Consider the following 21,479-nt stretch of genomic DNA (forward strand, 5'->3'; position numbering starts at 1 on the left):
AGGGAACTCATAAGGTCAGCAAACTGAATGGATTCAATAGAAAAACCAGGTCTAAAACTCAAGTTAGGAACATAGTCAGTGATTGGTTAACAAAAGTGCAAAGAGATGTCACTAGATATGGTGTCCCAGGCTCACCCACCAACAGGAGCAATAAACTGGCATTTAATCAACAAATAATCATGGAGTGCCTGTTATGTGCCAGACATTAGAATGAAGAACAAGAAGATAAAGCCCCTGTTCCCATGGCACTTACATTCTGGGTGGGGAGATAAATAATATTCAAGTAACAAAATGAATGATTTCAGATAGCAAAGCTGCTAGGAAGACCATGAAATGGGCATATGTAGAGAATAATATAGGAATGGAGCATTGAGTAGAGAGTTAAAGAAGGCCTCTATGATAAAATGGTAATTAAGTTGAGACATACAAATAACAAGAAGAAGATTCTCATGCAAAGATTTTGGTGAAGAAATTTCCAGACAAAAAGCATAGTAATTTCAACAAATCATTCTAGGATGACCAGATAGCCATATGCAAAAGAGTAAAATTGGACCCTACTGCACACAATACACAAAAACTAATACAAATGGGATCATAGGCCTAAATGTAAGAGGTAATGCTTTAACTGTTAAAAGAAAATAGAAGAGCATATCTTTGTCACCTTTTGTTAGTCTATGGTTTCTTGGATATGTCACCAAAAGCACAAGCAACAAGAGAAAAATAAATGAATAGTATTTTACCAAAATTAAAACTTTTGTGATATAAATAATATGATCAAGAAAGTGAAAAGACAACCCACAGAATGGAAAAAAATATTTGTAAATCCTGTATCTGATAAGGGACTTGTTTCCAGAATATGTAAAGAACTCTTTTAATTAAATAAAAAGACAACTAATTTTTTTTAAGTGGGCAAAATAGACATTTCTGCAAAGAATATATATGAGGAATCAATAAGCACATGAAAAGGTGCTTAACATTATTAGTCATTAGGAAAGTGAAAATCAATTATGAGATACCATATTACACATACTTGAATGGTTACACTAAAAAAGATGAGCAGTAACAATGTGGAGGACTTGGGATCCTCAGTAAAATGGTGTAGCCACTTTGGAATAACAGTTTGGCAGTTTTTTAAAAAGTTAAACATAGGTAACATATGGCCCAGCAATTCCACTCCTAGGAATATAAGAAAGAGAAATAAATATGTATGTCCACACAAAAACTTGTATATAAAAGTTCAATAACAGTATTTTCTTAATAGCCAAAAAGTGGAAACAACCCAAATATTCATCAACTGATGAATGGATAAACAAAATGTGCTATATTCATACAATAATTCAGCCATAAACTTGAAATACTGATATATACTACAATGTAGATGAACCTTGAAAATATTATGATAAGTAAAAGAAGCCAGTCACAGAAGAGTACACGTTGTACGATTCCATTTATAAGAAATATCCAGAATAGGCAAATCCATAGAGGTGAGAAGTAGATTAGTGGCTGCTCAGGACTGGGGTGGGGCTTTGGGAAAGATGGACTTGACTGATAATTAATGGGTACAGGATTTCTTTTGGGGATGATGAAAAAGTTCTAAAATTGACTGTAGTGATGGTTGTAAAATTCTGTGGATATACCAAACCAGGGGTCCCCAAACTTTTTACACAGGGGCCAGTTCACTGTCCCTCAGACCATTGGGGGGCTGGACTATAAAAAAAAACTATGAACAAATCCCTATGCACACTGCATATATCTTATTTTAAAGTAAAAAAACAAAATGGGAACAAATACAATATTTAAAATAAAGAACAAGTTAATTTTAAATTAACAAACTGACCAGTATTTCAATGGGAACTATGGACCTGCTTTTGGCTAATGAGATGGTCAATGTGCTCCTCTCACCGACCACCAATGAAAGAGGTGGCCCTACAGGAAGCGCGGCGGGGGCGGATAAATGGCCTCAGGGGGTCTCATGCGGCCCATGGGCCATAGTTTGGGGACCCCTGTACTAAACATTATTGAATTATAGATTTTATAGTATATGAACTATATTTCAATAAAGTTGTTATAAAAGAGAATGAAAAGGAGGAAAGAACAACTGCAAAGGCTCTCGGGACACAGTGAGGGAAATGTGTTGAGGAGCAGAGTGGTCAGTGTGGCCGGAGAGTGGGGAGAGGAGAGTCTGGTAGACCGGTCCGCAGAGGGCCTGGCTTTTATTCTAAGGCCCTGAGCGAGTCTGAATTCTGAGGCAGGCAATGCCATCCTTGTAGGTCACCTGCTAGGCTTCTGTCTTTTTGGAGGCCCAGGCCTCTGCCCTTAGCTGTCTATGCCAGTTCACAGGCCATAGCTCTCTGCATCAGGAGCTGGCTATGTTATGTGGCTTCTTTAACTGACTCACACTTCCCTGGGTCCCCAGGGCTTTGTACATTTTTTAAAAACTGTGTTTTATAGCAAAAAAGCAGAAAATGCGTCCTCAAAATAGAAAAATAAGTTTGGTTAACCAGTGATTAAAAAATAATATGTAAATTTCACATAATATCCAAACAAAGTCAGGAATCGAAGTCAAATTTAAGGAGTTTTGATAAATCATTGGAGCATAAAATATGTGCATGCTCTCTAGATTGTGTTGGCTGGCCCACAGCAGAGAGGGCCTGACGGGTGGGGTTGTGACGAGAAGTGTAAGCATCAAACATTTTTGCACTTGTTTGTCCCGTGCTCTATACTCTGCTGACTTGCTAGCCATGGGGTCTTGTTGCCTCATCCTGACAGGAAGGCTCTCACAGTCCCTTGTCAGGGTGAGAACCAGGCCCTTGCAGAGTTAGCTGACCCCTACCTTTGCTCTTGGGGTCCTTCCCCACCTGTCAAAGGGAGGAAGCTGTGTTTCCTGAGAGTCTTATCAATGGCATGCTGGTTGCCAAGTCCTATGACGCTGGTAGGACCTCTCCCAGTCCTCCCACCCAGCACAGGAAAGGGCCCGTGCATTATTTACATTGTCCTGGTTTCAGAACAGGGCTGGCGTTAGTTACCAGCAAGAGTGGCGGCAGCGGCAACACAGTGAGCATGCAGATGAAAGGACTGCTTGCTGTGGGAACCACACATGATGGGGATCCTCTCAGAATGACACTAGCTGGGACTTGTCTCCCGACCTCTGATTCCTGCTGTCAGAAGCTCTCACTGTGGAGAAGAGATCTGGCCACTCTTTCCTACCTTTTATTCTTTGGCCCAAATGTCCCCTTGTCACAATCCTCAGAGACAGGAGGAGCCTCAGGCTTTGCAGACCTAGGTAGCCCCAAAGAAATAATAGCTGCTCAGATGTGTACAGTTTATAAAGTGTGTAGTACATGTGTTTTCTTATTAAGTCATCAAAACAAGCCCGTGAATAAGCCATAATAGCTAACATCTGTGTGCCTACTGAAGATGTCATGTAGATATGTGTGTACATACACATATACATATATACATAAATACAATGTGGATATAGCTATATATATATGTCAATATATACACATATGCACTCACACACACATGTATATACATACATATATTCCTTATAAGACTCCTATAAGATAAATATATTATTCCCATTTTACAGATGAGCAAACATAGAGAGATTAAAGTAACTTGTCCAAAGTCACAGTTAGTAGAAGCCCTGGTGGAGGACTGACCTCAGGATCTAATATTTTCCACCACGCTTCCTTTGTAGGAGTGAATACCTGGTAGAATATCTCACAGATGACAGAGCTCACACAAAGCATGTCCTGACGCTTTTCCATCTCATTAACTTTGCTTACTTCATTTTGGGAAACCCATGGTCTGCTGGTTTTGGTCATTTCTTAGGTTGGACAAAGTTTATTTGCATGTCTTTTGTTTTTCACAGTGCCCCTCCACTCACTGAAAAGGAAGTCGAGGTAAGTGACTCCAGCGCTTTATGAAATTAGGAAGCCAGGGCATGACTCGGTTTTACTTACACTTTCTTCGTGGGGCTAACCCAGGTATAGAGAGTTAGCCATTGAGCATTATTGATAAACTTAACTGGGCTCAGGCTTAAATAGGACAGAGAATCCCCACCCACTGAGGTTGGTGAAGATGGGCCATGGGAGGTTTATAAGGGCCAGCTCCTGTCCTCAGAGGTATGCTGACACAAAGCAGTACTCAGCATGGCGAACGTAGCGCAGGCTGTGGAGTCAGTCTGCATCAGACAGTCCACAGTTGAATCCTGGTTTTACATGTCACCTTGAACAAGTTAATGACCTCTCTGGTCTTAGTCTCTTTACCCATATATGGATATAAGTGTTCCTATGGGGAAGGTTTTATGAGAGTAATGAGCTTAGGTGCATAAAATCCATAGCACTGCTGACATATGGTAGGTGCTCAGTGAGGAGTAGCTTTCAATATTGCCAACATTGTTATCATTGGGTCAGTTCAGGGCCTTCAGTTCTCTGTCTGGTGATTTCTGCACACTGTGGGCCTTGTTACATGAACTTCAGAAGTTCAGGCAGTTATCTCACCCCAACTGTATAAATCTGCTACCACCTGACTCAGGGCAATGAAAGCTTTAAAAATAAAGGCCATTACTTCCTTCCTGTGTAGTCCATCTGTCTATTTCCCTTCCCCAGTAGCTTCCTATTATTCCAGGAATTCCATGTCTAATCAATACCACCTTCCAGAGTTCATTCATGCAGGCTACGTTTTTGGCATGGAATATTCATTCCAGAAAACTTCTTACAGAATTCTACCTAACCTTAATCTCCTGGCAGCTCTTAAAGCTCCTTTGTCTGGGAGATTTGGAATAGTCTGACAAGATGCTGCTTGAATTTGGCTTTAAGTCAACAAGTCTTACATCTCAAATTTCCTGTACAGTGGTTTCATGGGAAACCAAAACCCATGTACAATAAATCCTAACATGAATCCAAACTGCTTACACAAATCAGCTGTATCGGCCCAAGTTTATCTAAACTCAAATACAGGATGTTATTTTCTTGAAGTTCAGGGAAAAGCAAAGTGTTATTCTTTTATTATTCCTCAGTAAAAAAGGTCTTCTGGTCCGGGAAGGACCCAGCATGGACCTCAGGGTAGTATGTCACCATCCCTTGTGTGGGTGACTGTGAAGGGAGAGTTTCACGTGTCCATGGCCGCTTTGGTGACTGGCCCCAGGAGCTGATGTGAAATGCTCATGCGAGAAACATACCCGCAGCCTTGTTCCCTGCAATGACTCCTCCTAGCACCTCTCCCACACTCTTGTTCCCAACAGAACGTGTTTGTACAACTGTCCTTGGCCTTTAGAAATGACAGCTACACTCTGGAGTCTAGAATTAACCAGGCTGAAAGGGAACGCAATCTGACAGAAGAGAATACCGAGAAGGAACTGGAAAACTTCAAAGCTTCCATTACGGTAATTGTGTAGCCTGATGGGGGACTCCTCGGAGGAGGGACTGTCTCCAAGGGCTTTGCTGGGTATCCGGCCTTTCTCAGTCACCAAGTAGAGCTTCCTGATATGAGAAGTCAGGCCAAGACTGTGAGCCAGTCTTCCTCAGAGTGTTGGAGGAAGCTGAGGCAGAGATCCCGAAGGCCTGATGACCTCAGGGCAGTGGGTAAGGCCTCTGAGCCCTTGGGAGCTTCTCAAGAGGGGGCTGGGTGACCTGGAATGGCAAAAGGAGCTCCTTGGGGTCCAGAGACCTGGATGTGATTCCCTTCTCTTAGGCCATCCAAATAGAGAGTGTCCACCTCGGGCTTCTCCAGTCCCCAGAAACAGCTGTAGCCCTGACCCTGCAGATAGGACGGGGACCAGAGCTCAGCCTGTGAGGGCCCCAGGTGATGTTTCTTCTCACTCCTCAGTCTTCAGTCTCACTCTGGCAAGGCTGTGAGCAGCGGGAGACCTACCAGAAGCTCCTGGAAGACATCGCTGTCCTGCACCGTCTAGCTGCCCGCCTCTCCAGCCGGGCTGAGATGGTGGGGGCTGTCCGCCAGGTGAGCCTTGCCAGCTCCCAGCCCTTCTGACTGGCTCTGCTCCGCCCACAGTAACAGAGCAGTGGCACCTACAGATACCACTACTGACGGCTTCCTCTGGGCCTGGCTGCCTATGTACGTTATTGTGGTTTTTTTCAGAGTATTTTTGGTGGACCACTAAACCCTCCAGTGCTCCTTGGAAAAGCTTTCTGTGGACAGTTAAGTGTGAGAACTATTGCATACTCCCCTCTTTCCTTGGAGAGTTCTAATGCATATCGCAATAATCAAGCCTTTGACAAGTCTTATAGTGAAGAAGCCTGTTTAGTTAACCTGTGTATTTCCCAAATGTATTTAAATGAAAAGCCACCACCACTCTTTTCCTTTTTCTCACAAAATATCAATTTGACTCCCATGGAACTAGTACTGGCAAAACACGCTTCAGGAAAAACTTCTTTGTTTCGTTTAACCAGAACTCTGTAAAGTAAGTATCCTTATCCCTGGATAAAGACATGAGGTCTCAGAACAGTAGTAGCACTGGTAGTGGCAGAGCTGGGGTGCCTGCCAGGCTGGCTCCCTCTCAGCCACTTTGATGTCCTCGGAAGCACACAGAGCACTGCTCTGGTCCCAGATGGTGTCACAGGGTCAGAGTGCCCGAGGCCTAATCTCATCCCCACCAGGATTCATTGAGTAGCCTCCCCCACTGGGCTCTCCGGGCTCCAGCTTCTCACACCTTAAAATAGTATCTGCTGTGTAGGGTTGTGTGTAATACTCGTAAAACATCTGGGTGTTATTATCACTGCTGCTATTACCATGGACTCGTGATTTGCATCGGTGGTGTTTCTGGGGAACAGCTCCCAGAAATTCTTGTACAGCAGCAAGCCACTGGCTGTCCCACCCCCTCTATCTTCCGGGGGTGGAGTGGCGGGGGTGGGGGAGACCTGACTCAGCAGCAGCGCCCAGGAACTCCATCCAGCTGGGAGCAGCCACAAAGGGAGAGCTCAAAGGAAGTGGCTGGTCTCAGCTCTTGGCTGTAGGGACCTCTCCCAGGGCTTGGCCACTGAGCATGTCCCTCTGTGGCTAGGCTGGCTGTGAGCTGGGCTCTCTGTGGAATCCAAGGGGGATAAGCAGGAAAAAATCTTTCTTACCTGAATGGCTCTCCCCAACGTGTTTCTAGGCCCATGTGTGTTGCTCACTCCGGTCTTCAGCTTTCTCCAAATGGCTTCCCACCCCTAGCTTCTGAGTCTCAGTTCTCACCTCTCTCTCCAGTCCACCCGACTTACTGTCATCAGTCTCACTCCCATCAGTCTCATTTCCACTGGTGGCCTGATTATGCCACTCCCTTACTTTAAGACAAGGTCCTTCATAACCCAGCCCTAACTACCTTTACTTCTTGTGAACAAACTCAACTGCTTGCTGATTCCTACATAAGTGGGATGACCTGTACTTTCCTGGTTTTCCAGACAGTCCCATTATTTACTATTGTTACAGCATAACTCTTTTTTTTAAGTTTATTAAACTTATTGAGGTGATATTAGATAATAAGATTATATAACTTTCCAAGTGTACAATTTTACAATACATTATCTGTATGTTGCATTGTGTGTTCACCCAAAGTCAGGTCTCCTCTCCTCACCATATATTTGACCCCTTTTCCCCTCCTCTACTCCCCCACTCCCATTGCTCTCTGGTAACCACCATACGATTGTCTGTATGTAAGTTTTTGTTTCTTTGTTTTGTTAGTTCCTTTGTTGCCTTTTGTTTTATATCCCACATCTAAGTGAAATATATGGTTTTGTTTTTTTATCTGACTTACTTCACTTAGCATGATATTCTCAAGATCCATCCTTTTGTAGGAAATGGCAGTGTTTTATCCTTTCTTATGGCTGAGTAGTATTCCATAGTATATATGTACTACATCTTCTTTATCCAATTCTCTATTGAGGGACACTTAAGTTGTTTCCATGTCTTAGCTACCATGAATAATGCTGCATTGAACATAGAGGTACATATATCTTTACAAACAAATGGTTCCAAATTTTTCATGTAGATGCCCAGCAGAGGTATTGCCAGGTCATATGGTAGCTCTAGTCTTAAGTTTTGAGGAACCTCCATACTGTTTTCCGTAGGAGCTGTACCACTTGGCATTTCCACCAGCACTGAATGAGGGTTCCTTTTCTCCACAGCCTCTCAAACCCTGTTATGCTTGTCTTTTTGATACTGGCCAATCTAACAGGTATGCGTTGGTACCTGACTGTGGTTTTGACTTGCATTTTCCTTATAGCTAGTGAAGATGAGCATCTTTCAATACACCTGTTAGCCATTGGTACGTCTTTTTGGGAGAAGTGTCTGTTCAGGTTTTCTGCCCACTTTTTTTTTATTGCATTGTTTGTTTTTTATTATTGACTTCTGTGAGTTCTCTATATAATTTTGGATATTAACCCCTTATTGGAGGTATCATTTGCAAATATCTTCTCCCATTTGGTTGGTTGCCTTTTTGTTTTGTTAATGGTTTCTTTTGCTGTGCAGAGGCTTTTAGTTTGATATAGTTCCATTTATTTATTTTTGCCTCTATTTCTCTTGCTTCTGTGGTCAAATTCATAAAATTCTCTCTAAAGTCAACATTCATAAGTTCAGAACCTATGTTTTTCTATGTATATTGTTTCAGGTCTTATAGTTGGGTCTTTGATCCGAGCATAATTCTTTATAGCACTCCTTTATGCTCTCCAAAGAATTCCTGTTTGGAGAATAAATCCTCTACTTAGATATAAGCCCTATGGTTCCCTGTCTCTGGACCCTTCTTCTTGGAGTTCCCTGACCTGAACACTCTTTGTCCCTTCTGTCCCTATCTAAGTGCCCAGATGCTGCCCATACCCTACAGCCACTTCACTCCATCTCCATGAAACCTCCCTGCCCCATTCTCCGTGAGCAGAGATGACCCTCTTCCACCTGCCATCACCTGAGGCATGTGGCTGTGTTTGTTCTTGTTCTCCAAGTGAAGGTGCCTGCCATCCCCTCTCAGCTCACCTGCTAGACAGCAAACTCTTAGAGGGCAGAGTCACGTCTGATTGGTCCATGCATCCTGACTCTGCAAATAAGTGCCAATGACCCTTCCTCCAAAGGCCCACATATTCACACTCTCCTCCCCTGCAGGAAAAGCGCATGTCAAAGGCAACAGAGGTGATGATGCAGTATGTGGAGAACCTGAAGAGGACGTATGAGAAAGACCATGCGGAGCTCATGGAATTTAAAAAACTGGCGAATCAGAATTCAAGCCGCAGCTGTGGCCCCTCTGGTAAGGAACCTGGGTCCTGCCCTCACCTTGGGCCTGAAGTGTGGGTGTCTGATGTCTCTAGGCTGAGCTCGCACCTATCAGAGCTGCCCCAGGACCTCGGTCAAGTGGAGCAATGTTCACTGCCTCTGCCCAATGCTGTCCACAAGGGCTTTGCAGCAGCTGCTCCAGTGAGCCAGGGGCCTGGAATCAGAAAACATGAATGGACCCAAAGTGACTCCTGACACAATTAACCAGAGCAGCTGACCACTGACATGAATGAAGCCCATAGGCTGCGAGAGCTCACTCTACTTTGCGAAATGACAGACCCCAGATCCTTTGGCTTTGGGGCGCCCTTTTAGGCCATGTATACTAAAGAATTTAGACTTTATTCTGGAAAGCATTAGGGATCCAAACAAAGACTTCAGTCAGGGAAGTGACATGCTCATGGAGTTTAGAAGATTCCCTCCGACTGTAAAGCCAGGCCATTCCTGGGGCAAAGCCAGGCAGGGAATCCCACGAAGCTTCCAGTACAGCGGTCCAGATGAAAGCAGAAGTCTGGGCCGTGCAGCATGAGTGAGAGCCTGGCTTAAGGAGATGTTGCCGAGATAAATAGCAGACTTATGGACAAGACGAATGTTTTAAAGAAATACTCCTTTTTAAAAAATGTTCTATAAAATTGCTGGAGCAGCACAGAGGAGGTGTCAGCTGATTCTGCGTGAGGCAATCAAGGAAAGTTGTACAGAGAAATGGTGTCTGGGTAGTATTTTATAGTAAAAATAGGACTTCTCCAGGCAAAAGGGAAAAATACATCCAGGTGGGGTAAACAGCATGGACCGAGGTACGGGGTGGGTTGGGAAGAATACGGAAGAGTTTGATGTGGTTGCAGTGTTGGGGTACGATAATGACAGGTTGAAGGTCACACTTGGTAGGCCAGGGCCACAAGCCAGGCCTTTGTGCCTTAGGCACTGGTGAGTTGACATCACCTGACATTATCAGACTGTATTTTTAGAAGATTTGTCTGAAAAATGCATGGACACAGACAACAGTTGCTGATTGCCAGAGGGAGGCTTGGGGGAAGAAGGTATGGGGGGATAAGTAGTGGTGGATAGAAACTTGACTTGTGGCGCTGAACACAATACAGTGTACAGAAGCTAAAATTTGTATAATTTTGTTAACCAGTGTCACCCCAATACATTCAATTAAATAGTGTTTGCCTGACTTCAGAGTGGGTAATGTGTGAGGGCAGTGTAAATGTAGAGATGTGGAGAGACAAGGGAGGAGGCTCTTGAAGCAGTCCAGAAGGAGGGCAGTGCCTTCGAACAAAACTTACCTCCTTGCGAACTGCCAGGGTTTAGGCTCCGGCTGATGACGGTGTTAGCAGGAACAGAAAGGCATTTTAGCAACAGGAATCCCTGTGGAATGCAAACATCCATTAGCAAGAGCAGGAGAAGGGAAAGTACAGAGACTAAAACAGATGGAGAAACCTTTATAAACAGGAGGTTTCACAAGTTTCCTGGGGAATATTAGTGACACTTCCCAGAGTCCAACGGCAGTGCACACAAGCTCCTGACTGTCTGCTGTGGATGTTGGCAGCAACGTTCCTGACCTATATGCATCTGGGCCTCTAACAAACTGTCTCTTTCAGTGTTGGGAGTTGGGGAAGTTGCCATCAAAGAAATCCTATACATGGGCCCTCACATTATGGTCCTGCAAAGTGCAATGTCCTCTGTGAACCACCTCAGCCAAGATTTATGAAATGAGCAGTTACCCATTCATTCTACAGCTGTTTATTGAGCACCCCTGGCGTGCCCCCAGGATCCTGGAGTACAGAAATAAGGGCACACAGCCCTTTCCCAATAGGAACTTCCACACTGGTTGGGAGGTCAGGGCAGGGTAGCCAGTGCTGTGACAGAGGTAAGCTTTCCCTCAGCTGGGCTGGCGCAGAGGGACCAGCACCCACCCAGGAGGGTTTGTCAGATATGCTATGACTGCTCCCTAATATAGAGTGTGTGTTTATAAGCCTTTACACGACTTCTGGAAATATCTGTCTTTGCCCAAGACTCTGAAGACTACAGTAAAATAAAACTATCTGTGATTTCAAGGTAAGTGAAAAGATATAAGGCTGTTAAAGCAAATTCTTTTTCAAATAACCTGTTGATATTTCCATGTAATGGGTTACAGTATTGTAATGCCACTGACATTCTTGTCCTTTCTATTTGAAAATATCTTTGGCTTTGATCTGTCAAAATTGTAACTCATCTCATATTTTTAATTTGTATTCTTTACCTTTTCAAATGTACTTGACATTTGTATTTCTATCTTCATAAATTCTCAAATTATATCTTTTGCACACTTGTAAGGTTGGTATTTAAATAATTTATATGAACTCTTCATATATAAAGAAAAATTTCTGGTTCTGCTATTTTGGCTGACTAGAAAACTTGAAAACTCTTTGACCACAAATACTCTCAGCAGGATAAAATAAAGCAAACATTAGTCTAAGAGAATAGCTGAATCTACAAAAGAAATTGAAGTACTCAGATACAAAAAAAGGAAAGAGAACTGAAACCAAGCTGATCCTGCAGCCTCTTTGGACAAGAGTCAGCCTCAATGATCTGGGTCCTGGGCTTTTGCATTTGCACGCATCTGAGGTGAGGCCTTGGACACCCATGGCAGAGAGAGCTGACTCTGAGACTCCCATAGAAAGTTAAGACTTTCTAAGATCTGTACCTTTACACAGAACTTGGACAAGGGAAAAAAATCAATCACCAAACAGCAGATAAGGAAATCAAGGACGTTTGTTTTGCCCTGGAATCTAATAGGAAAAAAATACTTTCTCCTTCCTCATAGGAAAAGTGCCTGTCGCCAAAGTGCATGTCGTAATAGAGGTGGCGATGCAATATGCGGAGAATCCGAAAACAGCACGACATTGGGGCTTCTGGCCCATTGATATCGTGGCTTAGCTTTTGACTGTTTCCTGCGAGAGCCTACTCTGAAAACTAATCTGAGTTCTCCTCTCTGTCCCCTCCTGTTGCAGAAGACGGGGTTCCTCGCACAGCACGGTCCATGTCCCTCACTCTGGGAAAGGTATGAATGTTCAGGGAAGACCAGGGCTCCCAGAGGAAGTACAACAGAAGTTTCCACAGTCACCCAGGAGATCACTCAGTCTTGGATCCATGGGTGGCAGAGAACCTCTGGACAGTCTCTGATTCAGCTCCCTACAGCTGTTAGCTCACCCTCCAGCCTTCTCTTGCTCATGGTTTTCCTGACTGTATAATCCCTTAAAAGAACATGAAGTGATGCATAAACCCCGCTATTGCTATAGTTTTCATACACTATCCAGGATGTTACCCAAAGACTGGGGGTCATTTCTGTTTTATTTCTTCAGGATTTAATAAGCTAAAATAGAAACATGTTGAGACATCACTTACCACTTAACAGAATATTTGTGTCAATTTGGGCTACTCTCTCCACACCAACTCCCGCCACCATCACTACCCCAAAGTCAAAATATCCAGTGAATGTTATTACAGCATTAGGAACAAGTAGGCATTTTCAGGACCTTTCTGAATTGGAAGTGCTGCTTCCTCCATGACAGTGGTCCTGGTCACTTCTCTTTCTACAGAACATGCCCCGTCGGAGAGTCAGCGTCGCCGTCGTTCCCAAGTTTAATGCCCTGAACCTGCCCAGTCAGCCTCCAACTTCATCACCCATCCCTTCCTTACCAGCCCTGGTGAGTATGATGACGCTTGCCTACCGGCCCTATTTGACCTATTCCTTACTAGTATGGAGGTGACCTAGATGGGGACAGGGTCAACAAGATGAGGACATTCCCAGCACAAATTCTGGGCTCTGGGCTTAAAAAGCCCCACGTAGACCAGGCTCCATATCTTTCACTGCCCTGAGAAAATGGCTCAGAATCCTTAAGCAGCTCCAAGAGTGTTCATTACAAGTGGTATCCTTTTTTATGCTTAGACCACAACCCATTATGATTTTGTCCCACTCTGCAATGGGCTTAAATGGCTGAAGGTTGCACTGTGCAGTGGGAGAGCTGAGCTGTGAACCATCGGCTCTTGGATGCTAAAGCTTGAATTCTTAGATCCAATGTTATCCTGCCTCAATTCATTGCAACATTGTTTACAACAATGAAAAACTGGGGACTACTCAAATATCCATGAATAAGAGGTTGGTTAAATAAATTATGGACATCCCTATTAGGAGTTCTTGTGTAGTTGCTAAAAATAATGATTAGAGTATAAATACAGGGTGTAGTAAAAGTAGGTTTGCAGTTGTTTGTGTGGAAAATAGCACAATATTCAATAAATAATAATACAAGAATAAACTCTGTGTCACATACTCACAGCTCTAAACATACTTTTTCCCCACCCTATATTTAATGATATGAAAAATTTTCATAATTATTAGCAAAAAGCAATTAAAAACAGTATAAATAAGGAAATAGTATATGCAGTGTAATTATGTTTTGTAGTTTTTTTAAAAAATGACTTTTTATGTATGGATAGAAAATTCGAGAAGCATATGTAAAACTATTAATAGTGGTTATTTATGGGCAATGTAAAATCACAGGTGATTTTTATTTTCTTGATGCCTTTTTATGCCTCTATAATAAAAATACATTACTTATAATCAAAGGAAAATCCATTCCAAATTTTTTAAACAAAGACAGTCTCTATGTAGCAAAATATTTTCCAGATCCCAGGTGTTTGTGAATCAAGCTAATCCTATCTAAAACTTGTAATTCTTTCACCAGTTATTTCTCTTTGCCCCCATTTATGACTAGCAGTACCTCTGAAAGGAAACATCTGATGGTGTGAGCAATAGGTAGATTCACACTCTATTGTGCCAATAAGTAGCAATGACTCTTAAACTTCTCTCACGACTTTCTGCCTTGAACATTTCAATCATCTTTGAAATCAACATAAACTACCAAATCATCCACTAAAACAAAGGAGCCTAATTTTTTTTTTTAACAAAAGGAATTTAGGAAAGGCTACTTAGTATGTTTTATAGGACCTATTTCCTATACTATACTAAGTGTACAAATGTGGTTTCCAAATATATATGTTCCTTAAGGCTAGGGGTTGGCAACCAGGGATATACATTAAAATGATGTGGGTTACTTTTTAAACATTCTATGCCCTGGCCCATCCCCAAATTCTTGACTGGGTCAGTACTTTCAAAAAATCTCCTCCAGGTGATTCTTTTTGTTTGTTTGTTTGTTTGTTTTGTTTTGTTTTTTTCTGAAGTTGGAAACGGGGAGGCAGTCAGACAGACTCCCACATGCGCCCAACCGGGATTCACCCGGCATGCCCATCAGGGGCGATGCTCTGCCTATCTGGGGAATCACTCTGCCGCAATCAGAGCCATTCTAGCGCCTGAGGCAGAGGCCACAGAGCCATCTCAGCGCCGGGGCAAACTTTGCTCCAATGGGGCCTTGGCTGCGGGAGGGGAAGAGAGAAACAGAGAGGAAGGAGAGGGGGAGGGGTGGAGAAGCAGATGGATGCTTCTCCTGTGTGCCCTGGCCGGAAATCGAACCCAGGACTCCCGCACACCAGGCCAATGCTCTACCACTGAGCCAACCGACCAGGGCCTCCCCCAGGTGATTCTACTATGCAGCCAGAGTTTAGATCAGTGATAGTCAACCTGGTCCCTACTGCCCATTAGTGGGCGTTCCAGCTTTCATGGTGGGCGGTAGCGGAGCAACCAAAGTATAAATAAAAAGATAGATTTAACTATAGTAAGTTTTTTATAAAGATTTATTCTGCCAAACTTAGTGAAAATCTGACATAAAGTACTTGGTAAGTAATTATTATTATATGCTTAAACTTGCTGTAACTCTGCTTTATAAATTTTATAAAGTAAAGTTACTTCCATACTTTATAAATCACCATTACTGTGGAACCAGTGGGTGGTTAGAAAATTTTACTACTAACAGAGATACAAAAGTGGGTGGTAGTTATAAAAAGGTTGACTACCCGTGGTTTAGATCATTGCTTAAATCAGATCCATTGCAACAAAACATTGTGGTAATCCCAGCGAATTTATTATGGAGAAATTTATGGTGGCCTGAGCTTTTAGTAAGGACAGGCATCTTCTGAGAATTGTGCTTGAAGCTATATCTCTAGGGCTGCAAGGTGCTTGTATGAATCTATATCCACAGGGACCTTCAGGCTTGTGTATGGTTGGAGACCCACTGGTATTTAGTCCAAGTCAATAAACAGGGGACAGAGAAAAACTGATGGCTCCCCTTCATAACAGAGCCTCAAATGTAAGCTCTTCTCTTCACCCAACAAAACTTGGAAGAGGGAAAAAGGAAAAGTTGCAAGTTGCATGTACCCCCAAGGGCAAGAACACTGAGGAAAGGATGGAGGAGGCCTTAGGGACAGGCCAGTGCCTGGTTTCAGATGAGGAGCAGAAAGTGTGCAGAGTGAGGAAAGGGAGAGAAGAGGGGCAGCAGCCTCTCTACCCCCAGCACCATCAGACACCCAGCGGCTCTGGCTTCTTCCTTCCTGGCTAATCCTCAATTCTCTGTCTCCTGTTTTCTATTCAGTCGGAATCACCTAATGGGAAAAGCAATCTACCTGTTGCCACCTCAGCACTGCCTGCACTTTTGGAAAAGTAAGTTTGTCGATTTTCCTCTGGACTTTGGGGATCTCTGAGGAAAACTTCCCCAACTCATCTTTTCCATCCTCACTCCCCAAATGTAATAGAAAGCAAATTAATGTCTAGAGGAAATAAGTGGGATGCTGAGACCCACAAAGATTTCAGACTCAGTTAGCAAAATTCCTGGGCCAGGAAGACGCTGTGGCTTAGGTCCAGGATGCCATCCTCTAAGAAGAGCCCAGTGGAGATGGAAGCCTCTTCTGTTGGTTGGGACTCTGGGGGCTACAGATACAGGAAAGCCCCACTCAAAGGGGCTTAACTAAGTCCCGAGGAGTGGCTGCTCCAGGTGTGGTACAGCAGGACCCAGCTCAGCATCTCTACAATTTCCTTACTTCTGCCCACTTTTTACATTGACTTCACCAGCAGGCTTGTGGCAAATGGCTGCTTGTTCCCAGTATCCTATCTAGACATGACAATATCTAGAGGAAAAAGGACCATCTTTTCCCATGTTTCTTTCTTAAAAATGAACCCAGAAACCTTCTTATCTCATTGGCAGCTTTGGAACACGGTCCTTTTCTAAACTAACCACAGACTTTGGGACTGGGATTGTCATCATGATCTTAAACTATCCCCTGATTGGAAAGAGAGGGCCAGCTCTCCATGAAGCCAAATGGCTCTGTAAAGAAGAATAAATTTTTAAACAAAATCATGTTGCAGTTAGGAAGTAGGAAGGAGATGAGTATTGGATAGGCAACCAACAGTGTCTGCTATGCCTAACTTTTCTAGGCATCTATCTATGCAACTTGTAGGTCTTTTCATCCTCAGCCAAAGGAAGGCAGGCTGTTTCTGTACACTCAGGGGAGTTTAAACTTGCCTTTCAAATTTGTTCATTTGCTTGCTGGAAAACATCTGGATCACAGCTGCCACCTCTCAGAACGTTCCCCTTGTGTCTTTTCCTCACTTGGTATAACACAACACCTCTATTCTTCCTCTTCCTTGCCTTGAGACAGTTTTAGTCCTTTATTTTTTATTGCTGTTAGAATAGTTTTTGCTTGACTGGGTAAGGAATGTCTATGTTGGGCCACTTTTCAGTACAAATTCCCAAGCTCCACACCCCAGACTTAAGCCTGTTTTTCTCCCCTCTCAGTATATCAACCTCAAACCTGTCACACCATTCTAACTCAAACACAGTCTCTCTCACTGAGATCACTGTCACATGGAGGGATGCACATGTATATGAAGCATAAAACCTCCCTATCTTCAAGTTATGCTATAACAGAAGTATAAGGAAGGCACAGAGGGAGAGAGATAAACTTTAACCACATGGTTTGGGAGAGGGGGAAACATTGACATATTCCACAGAGGAGGAGGTATTTTAGCTGAGTCTTAAAGATACACAAGGAGAAAATTCCAGGTAGTTGGAAAAGATATTTCAGGAACTATAAACTCATTCTAGAGGCCAGGATATAACAGCAAACTTTTCACAAACTGTGCTTCCCCTACTACTCATCCTACCCCCAGTATTAAACCAAACGTTCTTCTAGCTCATCTCTCACTCTAACCTACCAACCTTTAAAAGAAGGGCCACATTACAAGCCATGGCCCAGCCTAAGAGCAGGCATGGCTTCATTCATCAGGTTCCCTGGAGCCCCACATGGCTCAGAGCCCCAGGAAAAGACTTCTGTTGAAAAGGAAAGCTCAATGAGATGTGGAAAGTGTACTCTGACATAAAGTTAGAAGACCAAGGAGAGAGTCCCAGCCAGGCCCACCAACTGCCAATACTGTGAACTTAGGCAAGTCACTTACTCAACCTGAGCTTGGGTTTCTCATCTTTATGATGGGATAATCCCCCACACAGGTTGTGTATAGGGCAGTCAAGAGAATGGGCAAATGTCAGAACTGCATAGGATGAAATTTGAGCTGCACCAAACACTGATTGTGTGATCTCGGGCTGATTTACTATTTAACTTCACTGAGTCTCGGTTTTCTTGTTTGTCAAACTGAGAACAATAGTATTATTTATCTTAATGTCTTAAGTGAGATCTTAGCACAGGGCCTGATACATAGGATAAATACTAGCTCATTGGAAGGGTCAAGTGAGAGAATGTGTGTGAAAGCATGTTAAGAACTAAAGCCCCATAGATGAATTAAATTGAACAAGGTGATCAGCCTGTGAGATCAGGGCCCTGCACAGAAGACCCACATGTTAAAAAGTCGTTGAAATGTGTTTCCTGGTTCTAGTAGGGAAAAGTTTTATTCTCTACAGAGCATTAACCTGAGGACAGTGAAAATTTTATTTACCATCACTTGGTCAGCAAGTATAACACACAGTATAGTGTGTTAAGGCACACAATATACACACATTTGAGAAATTTAGTAAAGCGACTTTATGTCAGTTTTACCATACTTTAAAGTCACATTTAGGGTTCCACTGCTTCTAAAGTGTCCGAGTCGTCTATATCAGGTTCTCTCTTGAAGATGTAAATGATCACCAGGTAACTTACAGCTTGGATTTTTTTATGGGTCAAGTTCAGAAGAACCTCAGATTGCTCCCAAAATTTACTAATAAATTTACTGCATAACTAATAATAATTAATATTATTTGCTATGTACCATATTGCAGAAAGTTTACTTATATTTTTCATTAATTCTTACACTACTACCTTCAGATATATATATTATTATCCTCATTTGACAGTTGAGCAATCTGAAAGTCAGGGTAATTAAGTAATTTGCATCTGTTGGAGCTGGGGTTTGAACCCATGTTTGCTCCAAGCAGGTTCTTTTCCTCCAGATTACACTGCCCTCCTTCAGACATGTTGATCATCAACCTCTAAGGTTGGCAGCTGTAGAAAAAAGATATTAAAGCTCTGATATTTTATTTCTAATAATAAATTTATTTAAAAGAATTATTTTCCCTGCCCTTGGCTGTGGTTATGTTTTTCTGCTCTTTTTCCAGTTGTTTGAACAAATAGGAAACTGCACATTAGGCAAAGGTCACATAGAAGGGAGCTGATAATGTAATTTGCAAAAGGAGAAATGTTATGAATAGCTGATATTTTTAGAGTGTTATTTTTTTGTTCACAATGGGTTTTGGTTTCCAGCTTGATTAAATGTAAATTTTACAATGTCTGATGAAAACTAACAGATGAGAAACTGATTGATGCCAAGAATAAGGAGGGAAGATATAAGCCGCACTCATAAAGCCTGTCTGAGGGGTTGGCCAGATGGCAACCGTGATCTTTTGAGTCCTGGCTGGAAAGCTCTGCTCACTCTCTGCCTTGTTGGAGAGTTCCTCCTTGAGATGACTCCCCCTGGGATTCTGGTTACCTAGGAGGGCTGCTTGATCTATAGAAAAGGCATACCTATCAGCATACTTCCTTTAAACTTGTGATCCCATACCTCAAATGGGCTCCACCCTACTATGATTTTCTAACATGCTTATCCTCCCCCCACCCCAATGACTCTTTTATGCCTTCTCCTCTCTTATACCTTCCTAGGCCTCTCTATCTCTCATTCTCAATAGATAACTTTGTCTTCCACTTATAGAGAAAATTTAAGCTATCAGATAGTAGCCCTCTCATCTTCCTTCACCAGATCCCTAACCTACAATCTGCCAAGGAAAAGTTTCTCAATCTTTTAAAGGTCTGTCTCTGCTTCCCTTTTTAGAGAATTTGTTCCTTTGGTTATTCTCTTTCTCCCATCTCCTCTAATGGATCATTTCTGTCCACATTTAAATGTGCTTTCAATCGCTTAACCCACTTCTTTAATTATGTATTCCCCCAACACACTCTTCCACTTCCCTTCTTAGTCACATTGTTGTGTCTATGTCTTCTCCTTTCTCACCTCCCATTCTTTAGTAAGCCCATTCCAATCTGTCTTTGGTTTCCACCATTTCATCAAAGTGCCTCTTGACCTTCGTATTATTAACTCTAAGAGTCACTTTGCACGTATCTGACTTGGTCTATCAAGTGTGTGTGTGATAGACACCTCTCCCTCCTTGGCATGCTCTCCTCTCTCTGCCCCCAGAACTCTATGCTCTGCTGAGTTTTCTCCCACCTCTCTGCCTGCTACTTCTCAGTCTCCTCTGTCACTCCTTCTTCTCTACCTGAGCTGAGGGCAGCGATGCCGATGGCTTGGTCCTGGGTCTTCTTCTCATCTCTATTTATACTGTCTCCCTAGACAACCTTACCCATTCCCCTCACTTTAAGTATCATCTACATTGTGATGATGCTAAATGAATTTCTTCAGCCTAGAGCTCATCTCTAACTCACTTTGGTATATCCAACCACCTACTTGATATCTCCACTTGAGTGCCTCTTGTCCAAAAATTAACTCCTGCCTCACTTCCTCTTTTCAGGTCCTCAAACATCTCTGCATCTTTTGTGTCTCAGGGTCTTCATATATCCTGCACCCTCTACCTAGACTGATCTTCCCTCTGTTATACATATAACTGACTTCTCATCTTTTAAGTCTGTTCTGCAGTTACACCACCTCAGGCCCTTTCTGACCACTTGGTCTAAGCAGATTCTCTCATCACTTTCTGTCACTGTATAGAGTTTATTTCTATCATAAAAATTATCAAACTTGTCATGAATTACTTAGTTTTTTCCTTTTGGGGGGATCTTTTTTCCCTTCTAAGCTTTGTTTTAGCAAGGATCATTTATTTTTTTGATGTATCCCCAGCATATTACAAGATGCCTGTGACCAGTCAGTATTTGGTAAATATTTAAATGAATGAAACAAAAGCAGGACACAGGAATGGAATGACCTTGAACATTTTGGTCTGCCTCTATCTTTCTCATCTTGGTGCTGTCAAGTTTCAATAGCTGTCTGTCTATCTACAACACCTCTTAAAATATGAATAAAGGTGAATTTGGGAGCATGAGGAAAAGGGAACACTGATGCATTATTTGAGGTTTGGGGGTCTAGGTAGGATTCATGGACTAAACCATTATAAGTCTTGTCTCAACATAGAAAGATTGAAATGAACTCAATCCAAGGAGTTTCCTCACTTCCAATGAGGAATCAGGCCAAAGACATGGTTTGGTTTTCAGATGCCCTATCTGTCCCTGAAAGGACGCCCTGTACTTCCCTTTTCTCACTAGTGGAAAAACAAATGGGGACCCAGATTGTGAAGCTTCTGTTCCCATGCCAACTCTGAGCTGTCTGGAGGAGATTAGCCAGGAGACTAAGGCCAGGATGGAGGAAGAAGCATACAACAAGCAGAGGTGAGTCAGACTTCAGCCACTCTGAGGTCACCAGGCAGGTCTCAGAAGATACCTTCCCACGGGCTTTTCCTGTCCCTTAGAGGATTCAGGGCAGCAACTAGTGGCCCCAGGACCTCCCCTCCTTGTCTCAGTGAGGAACCACAGAGGAAAGAGCAGTGCTGTTCCACAGGAAGGACAGAAGGAAGCAGGGCAAGAGGGTGTGCTCAGACAATAACAAGACTGCCCTCTTTTTAGGCAAAAAGCCACCAGAATGTTACTTCCCAGAATGATCTGAAAATTCAGGGCTCTGGGTGGGTTCCTCTTGGTGGTGCCTAAGGCTTCCTGAGTACCCAGAGCAGTTATGTCACTTCCAAAAATGCCCAGAAGCAACTGCAACTCTGCTTGCTACAACTGCCTCAGCCTTTCCT

General features: G+C 43.0%; 1 protein-coding gene across 8 annotated transcripts in view; it reads left to right on the plus strand.

Annotated features, from left to right (window-relative positions):
* The window catches only part of IRAG1 (inositol 1,4,5-triphosphate receptor associated 1), a 133,313-nt gene that overhangs the window by 102,005 nt on the left and 9,829 nt on the right, over positions 1–21,479 (plus strand). For all 8 annotated transcript variants that reach the window (XM_066365812.1, XM_066365826.1, XM_066365829.1 and 5 more), the window contains 8 exons: positions 3,878–3,908; positions 5,252–5,392; positions 5,836–5,967; positions 9,097–9,238; positions 12,255–12,304; positions 12,843–12,950; positions 15,789–15,856; positions 20,950–21,072. In XM_066365812.1, coding sequence (XP_066221909.1) covers positions 3,878–3,908; positions 5,252–5,392; positions 5,836–5,967; positions 9,097–9,238; positions 12,255–12,304; positions 12,843–12,950; positions 15,789–15,856; positions 20,950–21,072 — 795 coding nt within the window. The remainder of the gene's footprint in view (positions 1–3,877; positions 3,909–5,251; positions 5,393–5,835; positions 5,968–9,096; positions 9,239–12,254; positions 12,305–12,842; positions 12,951–15,788; positions 15,857–20,949; positions 21,073–21,479) is intronic.

This window comes from Saccopteryx leptura, chromosome 1, assembly GCF_036850995.1.
Source record: "Saccopteryx leptura isolate mSacLep1 chromosome 1, mSacLep1_pri_phased_curated, whole genome shotgun sequence".
Lineage (NCBI taxonomy): Eukaryota > Metazoa > Chordata > Mammalia > Chiroptera > Emballonuridae > Saccopteryx > Saccopteryx leptura.